The 20,689-nt window shown below is 44.0% G+C and overlaps 1 protein-coding gene across 4 annotated transcripts in view; it reads right to left on the bottom strand.

The window, feature by feature from the left end:
- Positions 1-20,689, bottom strand: part of mideasb (mitotic deacetylase associated SANT domain protein b) — a 102,422-nt gene that overhangs the window by 23,404 nt on the left and 58,329 nt on the right. For all 4 annotated transcript variants that reach the window (XM_072264164.1, XM_072264155.1, XM_072264181.1 and 1 more), the window contains exons 3-6: positions 13,310-13,591; positions 8,518-8,857; positions 2,404-2,470; positions 686-828 (exon numbers count right to left, since the gene is read on the bottom strand). In XM_072264164.1, the coding sequence (XP_072120265.1) occupies positions 686-828; positions 2,404-2,470; positions 8,518-8,857; positions 13,310-13,591 (832 nt within the window). The remainder of the gene's footprint in view (positions 1-685; positions 829-2,403; positions 2,471-8,517; positions 8,858-13,309; positions 13,592-20,689) is intronic.

Below are 20,689 nucleotides of genomic sequence, written 5' to 3'. Positions count from 1 at the left end.
AATATCTGCAGTATCTACGTTAATCTTAATCACTGCCTTCACTGTGTAGCATGAATTTGTCCCAACGTCACTACCAGTATACGCTGATGGCTGGCTACCACCGTTCGGAATACAAAACACCAAATACACAACCACCACCATTTTCAGCTTATCCAGAGAATTAAAGAATGCTGGGGTCAGTGCACCTAGGTGATTCTTAGATAAAAGATTAATCATTAATTTGCCGAATTCCTGTTAATGTACTTGTGTTTTAATTCATTAAAGTGCCATTTTGTGAGAACAGATGAAAAGATTATGGTTATCAAGCAATGGAAAAATGAACACTGACACATCTCTATCAGCCAGCAGTTTGGAGGTGGGCTTCCCAATTATACTCTGAGTAGGTAGTCTAGGTTACCAAAAACAAAGGCAACTCAGCAAACACTCGGCTGAAACTCTACTAACAGTCTCTGTGCCCCGAGCAGACAGAGAGCTTGAGAGCTAAACGAAGCAGGATTACTTTTCCAGTAGACCGTGGACACGGAAGGATAGTTATATAATATCACTCAAAAATAATCACAGTTACTTGCAACAGTATGATGCAAAAGACTGATTAACAATCTTCATTCTGCTGTGATTTGTGGCATTGCAATATATAAACAAACTGCTTCTCTTAATAATTTAAAAATTAAATTATAGTTCTCACTTCTTTGTTGGTCAAGCTGATGGTTTTTACGACTCTCCCAGGGCTTGAATACCAGATCAGCATGGTTGGCATCCAACAGAGCCAGGGACTTATCACGTAGTTCGGGTATTTCTGCTTGGAACTGGGGGCCAATGTTGATCCGCCTAAAGAACAGGACAGAGAACATGCTAAATCAGTAAGTCACCTTTCAAGCAACCCAGATCCATCAGCAAAACAAGGGTTTGCATCCTATACTGTCCATACAGCACGAAATGTGTGGCAAGTTTCACTCCACGAATCCTATCCATCACATCTGTATTATACAGTAAACCACATAGATACTGTACTTGCAGTAAAACAGCGGGGTGTTTGAACACAGCAGCTTCTACAGTCAACCAAGGGCGTTATTGTCTTTTATGATCAAATTTTTTTTACAATTGCAAGTCCCTGCTAGATATTAAAAACAAAGTACTACAGGTCTACCCCATCAGCAGGTTGTTCATTGGCAGACAAACTTAAAGAGCCGGACTTGGCACGGATCGTGCTACTGCCAGCGTCAGAGAGGGTTGGAGGAGTCGCTGCAAAGGCCGTGTGCAGTCTAACAGCCAGTGATCATCTCAGTCACTTTTTTTGTGATCGCAAGACCCTGCTGGATCTTGTTAATGTGGAAGGCTGCAAGTCTGATTCACTGGTTTATTGGCAGACGGCCTCAGTCATAGCAAGGACGAGGCCTCAAGCCACGTGTCGCCTGTTTGCAGCCGCCCAGGAGAACCAGAGGCAGAGTCAGAGGCAGTGTGCTGTGGCGTCCATGCTGGAGTTGGTGCTGCCCCCCAGTGTTCACTTGGCAGAAGACAAGCTGTACTGTATTCAACTGCAGGCTGCTGCAACGTTCGTGGACTCAGGGACGTGGACTATAGTTTTTTGTGTGACTCTATTTTACTGCTATCTTGTATGTGCTGTGTGTGCCTTGTGCTGTGTATGATTGTTGGCATGCCGTTTTGCACCTTGACACTGTTTTGTTTAACTGCATTCATGTCTGATTGAATGGCAATTAAACCTGAACAAGGTATTTTGGGAGAAACTACATTCTCCTGAGATGAACAGGAACAAGGTCACTCACCCTTGACCGCTATTCATCTTTATTGTAGACTGCTTGTGTCCCAACCCTATGCTCCCCATCCTTCCATCACCCAAACACTATCTGTCAAGCATCTCCTGTACCACGTAGTTTTAACCTCAGAGCTGGGTCCTGTTTGGGTTTTTACCACACAGAGCAAAATTTAAGCTAGCAACAAGAAAAACTCAAATTAAAAGCTCCAGAAGGAAATTGTATATGCCAGAATGAAAACAAGATGTACTCACCCTCTTCGCTCTTTGTGCACACCCAATGGAAATAATCCCCATTAACTGATCAAGCCCGAGCACTTCAAGACGCAACAGGCCCATGGTGGAGGAAGTAATACTGAAATATCAGAGTGGTACTGGATGGGAACCAAGGCCAAGACAATCATTTTCCTCTGTCTGTGTACACCTGCGCAGAGGTGGAGATGTGTAACCGGCAGCTCCACACAGGGGCCACGAAGACAAAGCTGTAACACAGCATCCACTAACCAACCTAACAAGAACTCGCCAGCTCAGACCTGTGGAAACCTGCTCCTTCTGTTCTGCTGACAACCTCTGCTCCTCTGTCGTATGTGTAAAATTGGAAAGCCAACACCCTTTTTTTCCCTGTTACTTACGGTTCAATGCTTGCAGGTGTGGCTTCATTCATGAGAGGCAGGACTGGAGGAGGGGTATCTGCACTATCTGAAAAAACAGGAGAAATGGTGTTACAAGCATCATTGAAGGGAGAGTGCTGATATCCTTGTGCTCTCAGGTGGGCAAGAAATGGATGTTCTAAACCTCATATCCCACTTTGTTTGACAGAGTTGTGCTGACAACACCAATCAAACAACATGCTGGAATCAGATATTCACTTGTTCTTGCACACCTCTTCAGCTGTCTCCAGCCACATCAGCTGTCAGCACCACGCCACTCCACTGACATCGGCTCCATATCATCCCACTTCTGGTCACTGTGTTAGGGTGTGGAGTACTTAGGCAACAGGTCAGAGGCTTGGCAACTTACTTCCATCCCACCTCTCCCCCTTAACCAAACTTCTGACCAGCTTTCCTAATATCTGACAACATTTTGAGACCTAAAAATATACTGAAAATGTATGTTAAACATAGAAAATAGATGCAGGAGTAGGCCATTCGGCCCTTCGAGCCTACACCACTGTTATTCATAAAGCCACAGAAAGGTTTGAACACAAAGCTTTAAAGCACAGGACTATACACAAGAAACTATTCTTCTGCTGAAGGTTTCCAGTCTAACAAACGAGGTCACAGATGATGCTCTGGAGGACTGAGGAGTGGCTAACGTGGTACCATTGTTTAAAAAAGGTAGCAAAAACAAAACAGGAGATGACAGACTGGCAAACTGCTGGAGGAGATTCTGAAGGGGAGGATCCACCAGCATTTGGAGAGACAGAGTGTGATTCAGGACAGCTTTTGTATGTGGGAAGTCATGTCTGACAAATCCCTCAGAGTTCTTTGAGGCAGTAATCAAGAGGGTAGATGAGGGTAGGGCAATGGGGGTTGTATATATGGACTTTAGCAAGGTTTTTGATGAGGTCCTTCATAAAAAGCTAATCTAGAAGCTTAGATAGCATGGGATCGAGAGAAAGATAGCTGATTGGGTTCATAATTAACGCAGTGGTAGAATTAGAGCAATACAAAACAGATATAGGCCCTACAGCCCAACAAGTCTATCCAAACGTTGTCCAGCTAGCTAGCTCTAAGTTTCCTGTGTTTTGCCATTTCTCCCCAGGCCTCTAGCCTCAGTGTACCTACCCAAATGATTTTTAAATGATATTATTGTACTTGCCTCATCCATTTCCATCCACAGGCAGCTCATTCCATAAACGTACTGCACTCTGAAAAACGTTGCCCTCAGATGCCTTTTAACTCTTTCCTCTTTCACCCCAAATCTACACTTAGTTTTGTTGTGATAATCCATCTTACCAATGTCTCTCATAATTTTAAACACATTGCTAAGGTTCTCTTACAAGCAAAAAAAATACAGGCCTAGCTTGGCCAACCACTCTCCATAACGCAGGCCCTCAAATCCTGGCAGCATCCTCAAATCCTTTCTCCATGCTTCCCAGTTTAGCCACAACTTTCCTATAACAGGGTGACTATAACAGTATCGCCTCATCAATAACTTATACAACTACAGCATAATGTCTCAACACCCTGACTGATGAAGGCCAGCATCCTAAACATTTTTTTCACCACTATCTACATATGATGCCATTTTCAAGTGAGTATAACTTGTACTCCTAAGGCCCTGGGGACTTTTCCACCTAACTTGCCTCAAGACAGAAGCCAGCTCCTCCTCTGTAATCTGTCTATAGTCCCTGACCTCACTGCTACTTTGCCGCATGTCTATAGACTCTGAGTCCATCTCCCAAGTAAATACAGGTGCAAAAAAATCCATTTTGGCTCCATGCTTAGATGGCTACTCTATTCTTCCTTTGCCATCCTTTTGCTCTTAATACATAGAAAATATATTCCTTCTATATATTCTTAATATATCTCTAGAAGACCTTGGGATTCACCTTCACCTTGTCTCCTACAGCAACCTCCTGCTTTCTTTTAGCCTCCTCATTTCCTTCTCTTGCATTTCTTATTCTCCTCAAATAACTCTTCTGCTCCTTCCTGCCTATACCTGCTATTTCTGATACCATCAAAATTGGCCTTTCTCCAATTTAGAATCCCAAGCCAAGGACCAGACCTACCTTTCTTGACACTAATGGCAGGGTGTTAAAAAACTTACCACTATGTTGCCTGGACTTGAAGGCCTGAATTACAAGGTAATTTTATGTAGACCAGGATTTTATTCTCTGGAACGCAGCAGATTGTAGGTTGACAATCCTGAGAGGAGATTGTGGAAAGGGCACGTAATAAGGGTAATGTCCCAATTGTAATAGGGGACTTCAATATGCAAGGGGATTGGAAAAATCAGGTTTGTATTGGATCACAAGACAGGGAATTTGTTGAGTGCCTATGAGATGACTTTTTAGAGCAACCTGTGCTTAAGCCTACTCGGGGAAAGGCTATCTTAGATTGGCTGTTGTGTTATAACACAGGTCTTATTAATCAGCTTAACGTAAAGGAAGCCTCAGGAGGCAGTGATCATAATATGATGGATCTCGTATTGCAATTTGAGAGGGAGAAGCACAAATCATATGTATCAGTATCGCAACGGAATAAAGAATTACAGAGGCACAGGAGAGTAGATTGCCCAGGTGGATTGGAGGAGGATACTGGTGGGGATGATGGCAGAGCAAAAGAGATGGCTGAGGTTTCTGGGATTAGTTCACAAGGCACAGGGTACTTATGCCCCACATAAGTTCTCAAATGGCAGGGCTAGGCAACCGTGGCTGACAAGGGAAGTTAAGGACTGCATAAAAGCCAAGGAAAGGGCATATAAGGCAGCAAAAATCGGTGAGAAGTTGGATGATTGGGAAGCTTTTAAAATCCGACAAAGGGCAACTGAAAAAAGCTAAAAGAAGGGAAAAGACAAAATATGAAGGCAAACAAGCTGATAAAATAAAGCAGGATACCAGAAGTTTTTTTCAGTTATATAAAGAATAAAAGGAAAATGAGAGTTAGACATATAGAAACACAGAAAACCTACAGCACAATACAGGCCCTTTGGCAAACAGCATGTTGAGTGTGTTGTTTTGACCCCAGCATATGCAGGGTATTTTGTGTTTGGGACTACATCCCAGATTTCTGAAACAGGTTGCTGAAGAGATAATGGATGTATTGGTCATGATTTTTAAAGAATCACTTGACTCTGGCATGATCCTGGAGGACTGGAAAATTGAAAATGTCACTCCACTCTTTAAGAAGGGAGGAAGACAAAAGAGAGGGAATTATTGGTCAGTTAGCCTAACCTCAGCAGCTAGGAAAGTGTTGAAGTCTATTATTAAGGATGAAGTTTCGGGGTACTTGGAGACTAATGATAAAACAAGTCAAAGTCAGCATGGTTTCTGTAAAGGGAAACACTGCCTGACTTATCTAATGAAGAGTTCTTCAAGGAAGTAACAAGCAAGGTGGACAAAGGAGAGTCAGTGGATGTCATTTCCTTGGATATTCAAAAGCTCTTTGATAAGGTGCCTCACATGAGGCTGCTTAACAAGATAAACCCAGTGGTGTTACAGGAAAGATACTGGCATGGACAGAGGAAGGGCTCACGGGCCAGAGGCAGTGAGTGGGAATAAAGGGGGCCTTTTCTATTGGGACTGCTACTTTTCATATTACATAGAAACACAGAAAACCTACAGCACAATACAGGCCCTTCAGCCCACAATGTTGTGCCATACATGTACTTACTTTAGAAATTACCTAGATTTACCCATAGCCTGCTATTTTTCTAAGCTCCATGTACCTACCTAGGAATCACTTAAAAGACCCTATCGCATCCGCCTCCACCACCATCGCTGGCAGCCCATTCCACGCACTCACCACTCACTGCATATAAAAATTACCCCTGACATCTCCTCTGTCCCTACTTCCAAGCACCTTAAAATTGTGCCTTCTCGTGTTAGCCATTTCAGCCCTGGGAAAAAGCCTCTGACTATCCACACGACCAATGCCTCTCATCATCTTAAACACTCTGCCGGGTCACCTCTCGTCCTCCGTCGCTCCAAGAAAAGAAGACCACGTTCACTCAACTTACTCTCATAAGGCATGCTCCCCAATCCAGGCAACATCCATGTAAATCTCCTCTGCACCCTTGCTATAGTTTCCACATCCTTCCTGTAGCGAGGTGACCAGAACTGAACACAGTACTCCAAGTGGTGTCTGACCAGGGTCCTATTTAGTTGTAACATTACCTCTCGGCTCTTAAACTCAATCCCACGGTTGATGAAGGCCAATGCACCATATGCCTTCTTATAATATTGTTTGTCAATGATTTAGATAATGGAATTGATGGTTTTGTGGCAAAATTTGCAAATGATATGAAGATAGGTGGAGGGGTAGGTAGCACTGAGGAAGCAATGCAATTCCAGTAGGACTTGGACAAACTGGAAGAATGGACAAAAAGTGGCAGATGGAATACAGTGTTGGGAAATGTATGATAATGCATTTTGATAAAAGGAACAATAGTGCAGACTATCATCTAAATGGGGAGAAAATTCAAACATCAGAGGGACTTGGGAATCCTCGTGCAAGACTCCCAGAAGGTTAATTTACAGGTTGAGTCGGTGGTAAAGAAGGCAAGTGCAATGTTGGCATTTATTTAGTGAAAGCAATTGACAAAGCGGTCCCTCAATCTATGTCGAGTCTGACCATCTGTAGAGGAGGCCACATTGGCAGCAATGGATACAGTAGACGGCTCCAACAGATTCAAAGGTGAATGGATAGATGTAGCATTTCTGCCGCTTGCAGGGCAAGTGCCAGGAGGAAGATTAGGGACAAATGGACAAAGGAATCATGGAGGGAGCATTGCCTGCAGAAAGCCTGGGGGGGTGGTGGTAGGGTCCCATTGAAGATGGCGGAGAATAACGTGTTGAATGCAGAGGTGCACGGGTGGTGGGTGAGAACAAGAGGAACACAATCCCTGTTAAGGCAGAGGGAAGATGTGGTGAGTACGGATGCCCAGAAATGGAAGAGATGTGGGTGAGAGCAGCATCTATGGTGGAGGAAGGGAATCTCCATTCTTTGAAGGAGGAGGATATCTTTAATGTCCTGGAAAGGAAAGCTTCATCCAGGAAACAGATATGGCAGAGACAAAGGAACTGAGAAAAGGGAATAGCATTTTTACAGGAATCAAGGTGGAAAGAGATTGAGTCTAGATAGTTGTGGGAATCGGTAAGTTGATAAAATTTATCAATATACAGTTTGTCTCCAGAGATGGTGTTGGAGAGATGAAGAAACGGGACAGAGGTGTTAGAAATGGACCAAGTGAATTTAACGGCAGGGTAGAAGTTGATGAAATTGATGGGCTCAGTGTGGATGCAGGAAGCAGCTAGAGTTGTCAATGTAATGCAGAAAGAGCTGGGGAGCGTTACCAGAGAAGGTCTGGAAAATGGACTGTTGTACATAGCCAATGAAAAGGCAGGCGTACTAGGGTCTATGCGGGTGCCCATGGCCACACCTTGACTTTGGAGAAAGTGGAAGGAGCCAAAAGAGAAGTTGTTGAGTGTGAGGACCAGTTCCGCCAGACAGAGGAGAGGGTGGTGGAGGAAGACTGGTCAGGACTATTGTCAGAAAGAAGTGGAGGGCTTTAAGGCCTTCTTGATGGGAGATAGAAGTGTATTCAACTGGACGTCCATGGTGAAAATGAGGTGATCAAGTTAAAGGCAAAGTAGGACGCAGAGATAACGCAGGAAGGAGAAAGGAAACAAAAAACAGCAGGAGATGTGAACAGAAGGAACAAGAGGGGATATACGAGAGACTGCAAACGCTGGAAACTGGGCAACAATCAGCACGCTGGAGGAACTCAGCAGGATCTACAGGAGGAAGGGGATTGCTGACATTTCAGGTCTTGATCCGAAACCTCCACAGATGCTACCTGACCTGCTGAGCTCCTCCAGCAGATTGCTGAACAAGATATCTGGAGATAGATCAAATTGGAACTTAAGATCTCATACTATAAGTATACAGCACACATGCAAATTATTTTGACTGTAATGGATTACTCAAGATGAGAGGCTTTATTTTTCCTTCTTTTTAGAGGTGGAAAGTTTAACATACACAATTACCGCTGAAGGGAAAAATAAAATCTATCAAACTTACTTGATCGGCTTAGGCAGAATTTGGGTGTAGTCCTTGGGGTGACAGGTTGGGATGAGTTGGTTGAGGCTGACAAGATGGCATTGAAGTAAAGTCCTGAGCCCTCGCGCATGGGGCTGAGAATTGGAGGAGGGGTGTAGGGCGGAGGCTGGAAGTTCCTGTCCACAGGGTGCTCAGGCAGTCTGACCGGCGAGCGAAGGTTGCTCTGATAGAGGGTACCAGGTGGGTAGGCAATGACTGAGACGTGGTTGTGCGGCTTGGGTGGAATGAAGAGAGGCTCTGGCCTGGGCCGCCGTTTTAGTTTGGCCGTCAGATTCATCTGACCTCCGGAGAGTTCGACCTCCTGCAGAAATGGACATCACACACAGAAATTATGATGCAGCTGAAACCTGCCACACAGGGTCAGTCTCTTCAGCCCAACTGGCCTATGCCAACCAAGACCCGGGTCTAAGCCAGCACTATCAGCCCCCAAATCCCTTAAACCTTTCCTATCCATATACCCATCCAAATATTGTTTAAATGTTGTTAGTGTACCTTCCTCTGTCAGCTAGTTCCACATATTGACCACTCTTGCAAGTATCTAACATTCAAATTGTTCATGTGTACACTATTACGCTTCTCAGTAAAGTAGCTAGTCCTTTACCCATTTCGAACGACACCCCTATGGTCTCAGGTTCAACTGTTCAGTCACAGACATTTAACCGCCAGTTCACGTGCAAAGTCAAACTGCTGCTTCATGCGGCCTATCCTTTTCTGCAAGGGGACTACAGAACCAGGTGGGTTCTTATAACAAATCAGTGGCTTCACAGTTACCATTACTGAGACCAACAATTTAAATCACCAAATATCATCTGCATTAGATAACATTTTTCCTGGGTTATGATGAGATGGGGAAGGAAATCAGGCAAGTGTTACCTGGAAACACTAATGCAGTAACCCTCAACTGTACAGTGCACTTTAACAAGAGGGTCAGTCTGATGCTCATACTGCAGTACCAGATGAATTGACTCTGGGTAATAATGTGATTGGCTTAGAAGCTCAGAGGGAAAATCCTGTATGTTTGTACCAAGACCATCATAAACAGTCACTTTATTGGGGCAACTAACCATTAGTCATGAATATCTGTATATTTTATGTGTTGATCAGTTCTTCCTCGGCTGAATAACCCACACCAGATCAGTCTACTGGTACTCTGTTCAGATCATAACACCCCTTCAGATATCATCATCGCGTGTCATGTCATATGATGTGCGTGATCATGGTCTACTACCGGAATTGTTCTTGGCCAATTTTTCTACAGAAGTGGTTTACTATTGCCTTCTTTTGGGCAGTTTCTTTACAAGACGGGTGGCCTCAGCCATTATCAATATTCTTCAGAGATTATCTGCCTGAAGTCAGTGCTCCTCTCATGGCTTCAAGTGATCCTGATTGGGGGCTAACGGGTGCTACACCTTGCCCAAGGTGGCCTGCATGCCAGCGAAGGGAAGCAGCGCTTTGCGGTAAAGGCAAATCTCCACCCCGCACCTGCCCCCCATCAGATAATCCCTCCAAAACCCAGCACAGGAGCTAATCAATTGCTAACTATGACAACCACAGGATAAAAACTGTTACCTAACCATGTTCAAGAACATAAAGCATTCAATCAATTCCACAATATTTTCCATCTCGAGCATCTGCACATCTACTGCTGAAGCTCTCCTCCCCAACTGTTATCACAACTTCCACACTCTCTTGGTCTATTCCCATCCTCCACTTCAACTCCTCCTAAATGTTACAGCACCTGACCAGACCCAGAATAAATTCCTCAATTTTCACTTTGTAGCCTAGCCTCAGTTTCAAAGTGCTTACTTTTAATTTCAAATCCAGACATGCCCTTGCCTTTCCCCACCTTCCCAACCCTACCCACACTTCCTTCTTTCCAAAGCAACCCTGAACTCCCTGTACTCCCCAGAAAATTACATTTACCAGTAACATATTCAAATATACCTTTCCACTTAAAAAAAATAGGAGTAGAATTAGGCCAGTTGACCCATCAAGTCTGATCCAACATTTCATCATGACTGATCCAATTTCCCTCTCAGCCCCAATCTCCTGCCTTCTCCCCATATCCCTTCATACCCTGACGAAATCAGAAACCATCAACCTCTGCCTTAAACATAGATAAGGATTTGGCCTCCTGTCCATGGCAAAGAATTCCACAGATTCACCACTCTCTGGCGAAAGAAATTCCTCATCTCCATTCTAGAAGGACACCCATCTAATTTGAGGCTGTCTCCTCTGGTCTTAGACTCTCCCACCATAGGAAACATCCACTCAACAAGGCCTTTCACTATTCGATAGGTTTCAATAAGGTTACCCCTCATTCTTCTGAATTCTAGTGAATACAGGCCCAGAGCCATCAAACACTCTTCAAGTGGGAAGCCAGTCAATCCTGGAATCATTTTTGTGAATCTCCTTTGAACCCTCTCCAGTTTCAGCGCAGCCTTTCCAATATAAGGGTCCCAAAACTGCTCACAATACTCCAAGTGAGGCCTCACTAGTGCTTTATAAAGTCTCAACATTACATCCTTGCTTTTATATTCTAGTCCTCTTGAAATGAATGCTGACATCACATTTGCCTTCCTCACCACAGACTCAACCTGCAAATTAACTTTAGGGAATCCTGCACAAGGGACCCAAGTCCCTTTCCACCTCAGATTTTTTTTTTATTTTCTCTCCGTTTAGAAAATAGTCAACCCTTTCATTTCTACTACCAAAGTGCATGACCAAACACTTCCCAACACAATATTCCATCTACCATTTCTTTGCCTATTCTCCTAATCTAACTCCTTCTGTAGCCTATTTCCTCAAAACTACTTGCCCCTCCACCTATCTTCATATCATCTGCAAACTTTGCAACAAAGCCATCAATTCCATCATCCAAATCAGTGACATATAACGTAAATAGAATCAGTCCCAACACAGACCCCTTTGGAACACCACCTGCCATAGGCAGCAAACCAGAAAAGGCTCCCTTTATTCCCACACTTTGCCTCCTGCCAGCAGCCACTGCTTTATCCATGCTAGAATCTTTCCTTTAATACCTTGGGCTGGTAGCTTGTTTAGCAGTCTCGTGTGTGGCACCTTGTCAAAGCCTTCTGAAAATCCAAGTACACAACATCATCCGACTCTACTTTGTCTATCCTGCTTATTAGTTCTTCAGAGAATTCCAACAGAATTGCCAGGCAAGGTTTTCCCTTGAGGAAACCATGCTGACTATAGCCTATTTTCTCATGTGCCTCCAAGTACCCCAAAACATCATCCTTAATAATCAGCTCCAACATCTTCCCAACCACTGAGGTCAGACTAACTGGCCTATAGTTTCCTTTCTTCTGTCTCCCTCCCTTCTTGAAGGGTGGAGTGACATTTGCAATTTTCCAGTCTTCCAGAACCATTACCGAATCGAGTGCTTTCTGAGAAATCATTTCTAATGCCTCAAATCTCTTCAGCTACCTCTTTTAGAACTCTGGGGTGCACACATCTGGTCCAGGTGACTTACCTACCTTAAGACCTTTCAGTTTCCCAAGAACCTTCTCTCTAGTTATGATAACTTCACACACTTCATGCCCCTGGCACCTGGTACTTCCACCATACTGCTAGTATCTTCCACAGTGAAGACTGATGCAAAATTTCACTGTCCCCCATTAGTACCTCTCCAGCATCATCTTCCAGTGGTCTGATATCCACTCCTGCCTCTCTTTTACACTTTATGTATCCGAAGAAACTTTTGGTATCCTCTTTGACATCATTGGCTAGCTTACTTTCATATTCCATCTTTACCTTCTTAATGACCTTTTTAGTTGCCTTCTGTTCGTTTTTAAAAGCTTCCCCATTCTCTAACTTCCCGCTAATTTTTGTTCTATTATATGCCCTCTCTTTGGCTATTATGTTAGCTTTTACTTCTTGCTAGCCACAGTTGTGTCATCTTTCCTTTAGAATACCTCTTCCTCTTTGGATGCATATATCCTACACCTTCCAAATTGCTTCCAGAAATTCCAGCCATTGCACCTCTGCCATCATCCCTGCCAGTGTTCTTTTCCAATCAGTTCTGGCCAATTTCCTTCTCATGCCTCTGTAATTCCCTTTACTCCACTGTGATACTGATACATTTTCTTACCTCACCCACCTTCTCTATACTACTGATATCCTTCGGCTAATTTGCCATTGTCAACTAACTTAGTGACACGTCACTGGGACGTGCAAGTGCACGGTCAGAAGGAGTGTGCAAACTCCACACAGGCAAAACCCAAGGTCGGGACTGAACCTGTGTAGCTGCTGCTGTGAGGCAGTAGCTCTACTCGCTGTGACAATTTGTCAACCAAAGGAAGGTTTGCACAGATCTATGCAGTGCTGAGTGAAACCTATCCACTTATCATTCTAGCATCTCACTTCAAACATCCCTCCCTCATTTCCTCACGGCCATCTCCAAATTTCAGATGCTGTTTAAAGTTTCCCTCTTCAAAGTAAATTTATTATCGAAGTACCTATATATTATCATGCACTACCCTGAGATTCATTTTCTTGCAAGTAGTTATGGGGTGGGGGGAGGGAAGAAATACAACAGAATTTACGAATAACTATACATAAACAGGCAAAGGCTGACAAATAAACTGAGTGTAAAAGCCAAACTGTAAATCACTTATCCTAGTCTCTTTACATTGGCTTTATGTCGGATTTCAAGCTGATAATGCACACTACCCAAATAGCTATGTTTGAAGTACTGCATCAACATGAGATTGACGTGAAACTATATTACCTGCATGGAGGGCCCAGAACCTCGACTCAATCTGCGCTTGCGGGTGGTCAGTGGAGAGGAATTCAGCTCGGACAGGTCACCTTCACTTGACGGGTTCGTTTGAGATTCTTCTCCTCCTTTTTGGTTGATGTTTCTGACGGGCACCGACACGGGTATGACCAGTGGCATCAGGCAGCTGTCATCCAGCCGGCCTACGGCTGGAGCAGCTTCTGCCAGAGCGCCCATATCCTTCGAGTGCTCCGACATCCCCTTCCTCTCCTCCTGGGGATCATTCTCCTGAGTCTGAAAGCAAAGACAACATGTCTTCTCAGAGCTGACATTCTCACATTTACTAACGCCATGGGATGCTGATCTGCTCATCCATCATTCAGAATATTTCCACCAGTTCCATGCCCCCACTTATTTCCCTACAAACACATCTTTCAACTTTTTCCCTATCCCTGTCCACCTTCCTGATACTTGACAGCCTCAGAATAATTTGCAGTGCTCAACTTGCAAACTCCACACAAACAATATCTGAGCTCAGGATTGAACTTGAGTTGCTGCAGTTACTACTGGCCCTACTAGCTGTGCAGTTTAGAGCAAGGTTTGTACAGACTGATGCAGCACATGAGTGCCCCGGAAATGTGTCCTTAGCCCCCTGCTCTACGTGCTTTACACCTAAACTGTGTGGCTAAGTACAGCTCCAACACCATATACAAATTTGCTGATAGCATCACTGTTGTGGCAGTATCAAAGGTGGTGATGAATCAGAATACAAGAGGGAGGTTGAAAACTTGGCTAAGTGATGTAATAACAACAACCTCTCACTCAATGTCAATAACACTAAGGAACAGACTGTAGACTTCAGAAGAGGAAAACCAGAGGTCCATCAGCCAGTAATCAATCATCAGAGTGTCAGAGGTGCAGAGGGTCAATCACTTTAAGTTCCTGGGTGTCACTATGTCAGAGACACAAAATAATCTGCAGATGCTGGGATCAAAGCAACATTCACAACACGCTGGAGGAACTCAGCAGGTGGGGCAGCATCCGTGGAAAAGATCGGTCGACGTTTCGGCCCCGAAGGGCTCCAGCCCGAAACGTCGACCGATCTTTTCCACAGATGCTGCCCGACCTGCTGAGTTCCTCCAGCGTGTTGTGAGTGTCACTATGTCAGAGAACCTGTCCTGGGCCCATCATATAAATATAATTGCAAAGAAAGCACAACAACGCCTCTACTTCCTTGGGAGTCTGCAGAGGTTCAGCATGTCATCAAAAACCTACTACGGGAGGAGAGAGAGCAGCGCATCGCACACGTGTGCAGCCCTCCGGTGAAAAATGATATTGTATCTGTTAAATAGGGGCCGTGGACAATTCTGATTTGATGGAGAATGGACGTGAAAGCACAGAGGAACATCTGGAGAAATTTCTGAAACGCTCGTTCGCTGCTGTCGTTACTAGGCCTCAAAATCCCCGGCTTTGCCTGCTGTTGGCAACCGAGGTTCAGGTCAAATCGTTCGGACAGAGATGGCGCTCAGTACTCGGTGTCGGAGAGCTGATCAGAGCTCGAAGTTTTCGGATGACTCAGAGTCGGACTGTGGTCGGCATGGCAGGGAGAGTTCTTCCTTCTCCCGTCTGCGTGAGATGTGGGACATTTGAGAGACTTTGAAGTTTTACTGTGCTCATGGACTTCTTCATCAAGTTATAGTATTGTTGCACTGTTATAACTATATGTTATTATTATGTGGTTTTGTCAGTTTTTTCAGTCTTGGTCTGTCCTGTGTTTTGTGATATCACACTGGAGGAAATATTGTATCATTTCTTAATGCATGCATTACTAAATGACAATAAAAGAGGACTACGTGTCTTCATAATCTAAAAAAAACCTTGGCAAACTTCTATATATGTGTGGTGGAAAGTGTACTGACTGGCTGCAGTACAGCCTGGTGTGGGAACACCAATGCCTTTGAGTGGAAAATCCTACAAAAGGTAGTACTGTGCCATCACGGGTAAAACCCTCCCAATCACATCTATACCAAACGTTGCTGTAGGAAAGCAGCAACCAGAGATTGTCACCACCCAGGCCATGCTCTTTTCTCTCTGCTGCCATCAAGTAGAAGGTACAGGTGCCTCAGGACTCACACCATCAGGTTCAGGATCAGTTACTACTCCGCAACCATCAGGCTCTTGAACAAAAGGGGATACTTATGCACATTTAAGGACTCCGTAATATTTCATGCTTATTATTTAGTTTTGTCTTTCTTTCTTTCTTTCTTTCTTTATTTCTTTCTGTCTGTCTTTCTTGTCATCCACTTCGCCTAGTCCCATCTCCAGCCATCTCGACTCTGTCTTGCCACTGGATCCAGATGGGAATTGGGAAGAGAGAGTGAGGCAGATGCTGCACAACTCTCCCTCACTTAAATCCAAATCACGCGCTAGTCTCAACACCATCAATGGTGTCAAGGTCTTCATCAATGACAACGATGAACGAACAACAATTTATATCTGTATTTGTACAGTCTGTTTGCAGTTTATAGTTATTGTTCTATAGATTTGCTAAGTATGCCTGTAGAAAAAGAATCTCAGGGTTGAATGTGGTGACGTGTATGTACTCTGATAATAAATTTTACTTTGAACAGAGTGAAAGTTATCATGCTCCACATGTCCCTCCCAGTATACTTCACATCAGCCTATTACAAACAGCCCAAACTTCTCACTTTCCTGAACTAATTTAGCTTTCCCTTAAATGAATACTGCCTAACTTCTTTAAAAATTGTGTTATTCCCTGGGCAAAGAAACTTCTCCTAAACTTTTGTTTTAATTCATTGGCAACCACAATATTTTTGGCTTTACATTGGTTCCACAGAAGTGCAAGATTTATTCTATGACTTTACAATTGGTATTTTTATACTTTTGTCATTAGTGTACTGGCAAGGAACATTACGGTCTTTGGAAAGTCACAAGAGCAGAGGGAAATGGGACCACCTCTCTGGAGTTGGCATGGGCCTGACAGACTGCCTCCGATGCCGCACTGAATATGATGGTGCTGAACTGCTACTATCCACGTGGTGAAGGGTCCCCTCCACTGCTATCACATGGGGAGAATTTGGATTCTGACCCAGCCCAGCATTAATGAACAAACAGTAATATGCCTTCAAGTGAAGATGTACAACTGCAAGAGTTGGGGATCCCATAAATCTGCTGTCCTCAATAGAATCCTTGGCTTTGATACTGTCGACGGTCAACAATGCAGCCAGTTTATGAGAAGCTAAGGGACTGCAATGTGCTTCTCAATTGGTCTGCTATGTTTCAGGAATGTTTTTAGAGCTGCACCCCAAGTGAACCCTTGGCATCAAGGCAGCTTTTGATTGAGTATGTTATCTAGAAGTCATGAGAATCACGGGGAAACCCCTCCACTGGTTGGAATCACACCTAGGTTGTTTTTTTTTTTATGAAGTGCAATCGTGAACAGCCAGATCAGAAATGCTGATGAAGTCAACTAGTTCCCAAAGAGAATCCTGATAGGCCAATCAGATGGTTCACTGCTGCTCACTGATAGAACAGAAAAAAATCATATGTACAATTAAGAAACATTAAAAAAATAGTGGAAATACTGCAGTTATGATGATCAGGATGAAGTCTGCTGGAGAGAGACATTTATACACATGCTGTCCTCCGTAATTCAAAGAGTGGTTGGAGATTAGTCACCTCAGCCACAGGACATTTCTCCAGAAATTCCTCAGGGTAGTACACTAGATCCAATCAGTCAGCTACTTCATCCTTTGACCTCAAGGTCATAAGCAGGGATGTCTGTCAACCATTACACAATGTTGAGGCAGTTGGTAAAATCCCATCTTCACCAGAACGCTCTGGTGCAGCTCTAGACTGCCATCACAGCAAGTACCCTCACATCAGGCAGTGCTGTCGAGTCTGGTGCAGCATTCCCTCACAGTATCAGGAAACCACAGCAAGCTCACGGCAGCAGAAAAGGTCCGTGGCTACAGATAAACATCACTATGTGTCCAGGATAAAGAAGCAGGCAGGAGTGATCACTGCAGATACTACACATCCAGGAAACCACATTTTTCTAAAGCTCCCTTCTGACCAGCTTAAAAATGTCTGCACCCAGGCAGTTAACCTGATCAACTATTCTAGCTAGCCACCTACCCCACCCACCTCTATTACCTCAGTCACTGCACCGCAAACACTTTCTATAATGCTGTTTACATTGCAACCACATGCTAGCATTTATGTATTTTGGCAAATGTATTCCATATTCTTTGTAACTGTTGAACATTGTTGTATTTTGTTACATGCCAGGCCTACACATCACAGCAGGTTTCTAATACATGTAAACGTATATGGCAAATAAATTTAGTGCTTGATGTTCAGTTCTATTCACGACTCTCCAGATAACAAAGCAGTGAATATCCAGCCTGCGCTAAGAGCTGGCAACTGACACTGCCACCACGCATAGTCATAGTCATACTTTATTGATCCCGGGGGAAATTCGTTTTCGTTACAGTGGCATCATAAATAGTAATAGTAATACTACTATTAGTAGATAGTAAATAGTAATAGTCATGGAAATAATAAATAGTAATAGAATAGTAATAGAAAAATAGTAATAAATAGTTAACTAGTAATATGTAAATTATGCCAGTAAATTATGAAATAAATCCAGGACCAGCCTATCGGCTCAGGTTGTCTGACCCTCCAAGGGAGGAGTTGTAAAGTTTGATGGCCACAGGCAGGAATGACTTCCTATGATGCTCTGTGCTGCATCTCGGTGGAATGAGTCTCTGGCTGAATGTACTCCTGTGCCCAACCAGTACGTCATGTAGTGGATGGAAGACATTAACCAAGATGGCATGCAACTTGGACAGCATCCTCTTTTCAGACACCACCGTCAGAGAGTCCAGTTCCATCCCCACAACATCACTGGCCTTACGAATGAGTTTCTTGATTCTGTTGGTGTCTGCTACCCTCAGCCTGCTGCCCCAGCACATAACAGCAAACATGATAGCACTGGCCACTACAGACTCGTAGAACATCCTCAGCATCGTCCGGTGGATGTTAAAGGACCTCAGTCTCCTCAGGAAATAGAGATGGCTCTGACCCTTCCTGTAGACAGCCTCAGTGTTGTTTGATCAGTCCAGCTTATTGTCAATTTGTATCCCCAGGTATTTGTAATCCTCCACCACATCCACACTGAGCTCCTTACTCTTTTTCACATTAAGCTGCAGATAATTCTGCTCACACCATGTGACAAAGTTTCCTACCGTAGGAAGGAAACTTTGTACACACTGCCACCACACAAGTGCCAGTCAATACCTGGCCTGGGCTAAGAGCTGGCAACTGACACTGCCACCACACAAGTGCCAGTGTCAATGACAAAAAACTCTGATCACCCCGACACTCAACAAACAGCATTACTGTCAGTAAGTTCTCCCACGATCAACGCCTCAGTGTTATGCTCAGAACCCCAGTAACTTACAGAGGTAGCCGAATGTACAATGTGACTGCAAGAGCAGCTCAGAGGCAAGGAATCCTGTGATGAGTATTCCACAGAGTAACCGCCAAAACCTGCAAACCAGTTACAAAACTCAACAGGAGTGCAATAAAGCATACTCCACTTGCCTGAATTAGTGTAGTTTCAACAACATTCAGGAAGCTCAACATCATACAGAACATAGCAGCCCAGTGGTAGTATCACATCCACAACCATCTCTCACTCCACCACTGATTCACAGTCATAGAAGTTTCTACCATCTACAGGAAACACTGCAGTAACTGATCGAGATACCCAGACAGCACCTTCCAAACCCACAAGCTCCACCAACTGGAGGTGGCAAAAGTTGGAAACAGCAACTGGAACAGGGGTTCCCAACATGGGATCCACAGACCTCTTCGTTAATGGGAGGGATTCACGGCATCAAAAAGGTAGGGAAGTTTAATCACCATTCCTTCATCATCACTGGGTCAAGATCCTGAAACGTTCTTTCCCAACAGTGCCCACACCGTAAAAATGCAGCGGTTCAAAAGGCATCTCGGGACCAGGGATGGACAATTATCTGCTGAAGCCCACAGCCTTTGAATAGAAAGAAATTCAACCAAGTGAATGCTGATTATTCTACCCCATTCCTCACTTACATTCTGTAGATGGTATTGGGGTTTTGGAAGTCATGAAGTCAGCAACTCATCCTAGGAAACCTTTGTAACCACAGAACTTCTGGCACCTTGCAAACTTGCACTTGCACAAAGGTAGCAGGTGCATGGGACCAATCTCCTTCAAAGCAGAACTCCATTCAGACTGAAAAATGCATTGCTTTTCCTTCATTGTCACTGGATCCAAATCCTGGTATTTCCCTTAACCAAAAGGGCAGTAATAGCTCAAGATGGTTCACAATCACCTTCTCAAGGGGCAGGCGGTAAATCCTGGGTATGTTCAGATCCCTGTGATGGTACTATTGTTGGAAGTCAAGAGAGATCTCCAGTCTCTCTTGTCGGAAACTGTCAATGTCTGGCACCAGCATTATCAGACAATTATCACTCCATACCCGATGTTGTTCAGATCTTACTTCTACAGGTGAGGACCAAATTCTCAGTTCACAAATTGCAAACAGGATTAAGCATGGTACAATTATCTCTAAACATCCCCAATTTTGATCTAGTGAAAGAGGGAAATTTATTAATAAAGCAACTTAAGATAAGTGATTTGGAAATTCTCCTGGTAAGTTCTTGGAACAATGTTCTGGGGCTAGGTAACAGCCACACTAATTTTCATTCACACCATAAAGTCTGGGGCTGCGATGGTGCACAGTTTCCTCCTACTCCCACCTTTCTTTAGCGTCAGTCAAGTGGCCCAGGTAAATAAATGGAGCTAAACTTTTACAGAAAACGATAAATGAAGCAGTACATCTGCAAAGACAGAAACAGTCAACAACAGTGACACCAAACTTCTATGTGCCTGTCATTTTAATTTTCCATTCCACTCCCTCTCTGACTGTTCCAGCAAGCTTGAGGAACAAAGTCCAGCCCTTGAGACTCTACGATTTCAGGTAATCATCTGGTGTCAGAACTGAGCAACACACATCAAAGTTGCTGGTGAACGCAGCAGGCCAGGCAGCATCTCTAGGAAGAGGTCCTGACGAAGGGTCTCGGCCTGAAACGTCGACTGCAGCTCTTCCTAGAGATGCTGCCTGGCCTGTTGTGTTCACCAGCAACTTTGATGTGTGTTGCTTGAATTTCCAGCATCTGCAGAGTTCCTGTTGTTGGTGTCAGAACTGAAGAGTTTTTATAGTTACCTACGTGTAACAGTGACTTAGTTTCTGACTCCGCAGATGCTGCTTGATCTGTTGATTATTTCCAGCAGTTCATGAGTTCTGCATCTCATTGTTC

The sequence above is a fragment of the Mobula birostris genome, chromosome 1, assembly GCF_030028105.1.
Source record: "Mobula birostris isolate sMobBir1 chromosome 1, sMobBir1.hap1, whole genome shotgun sequence".
In the NCBI taxonomy this organism is placed as follows: domain Eukaryota; kingdom Metazoa; phylum Chordata; class Chondrichthyes; order Myliobatiformes; family Myliobatidae; genus Mobula; species Mobula birostris.
Note: the sequence above shows the minus strand (reverse complement) of the source record. Positions and strands in the feature narration are given on the sequence as shown.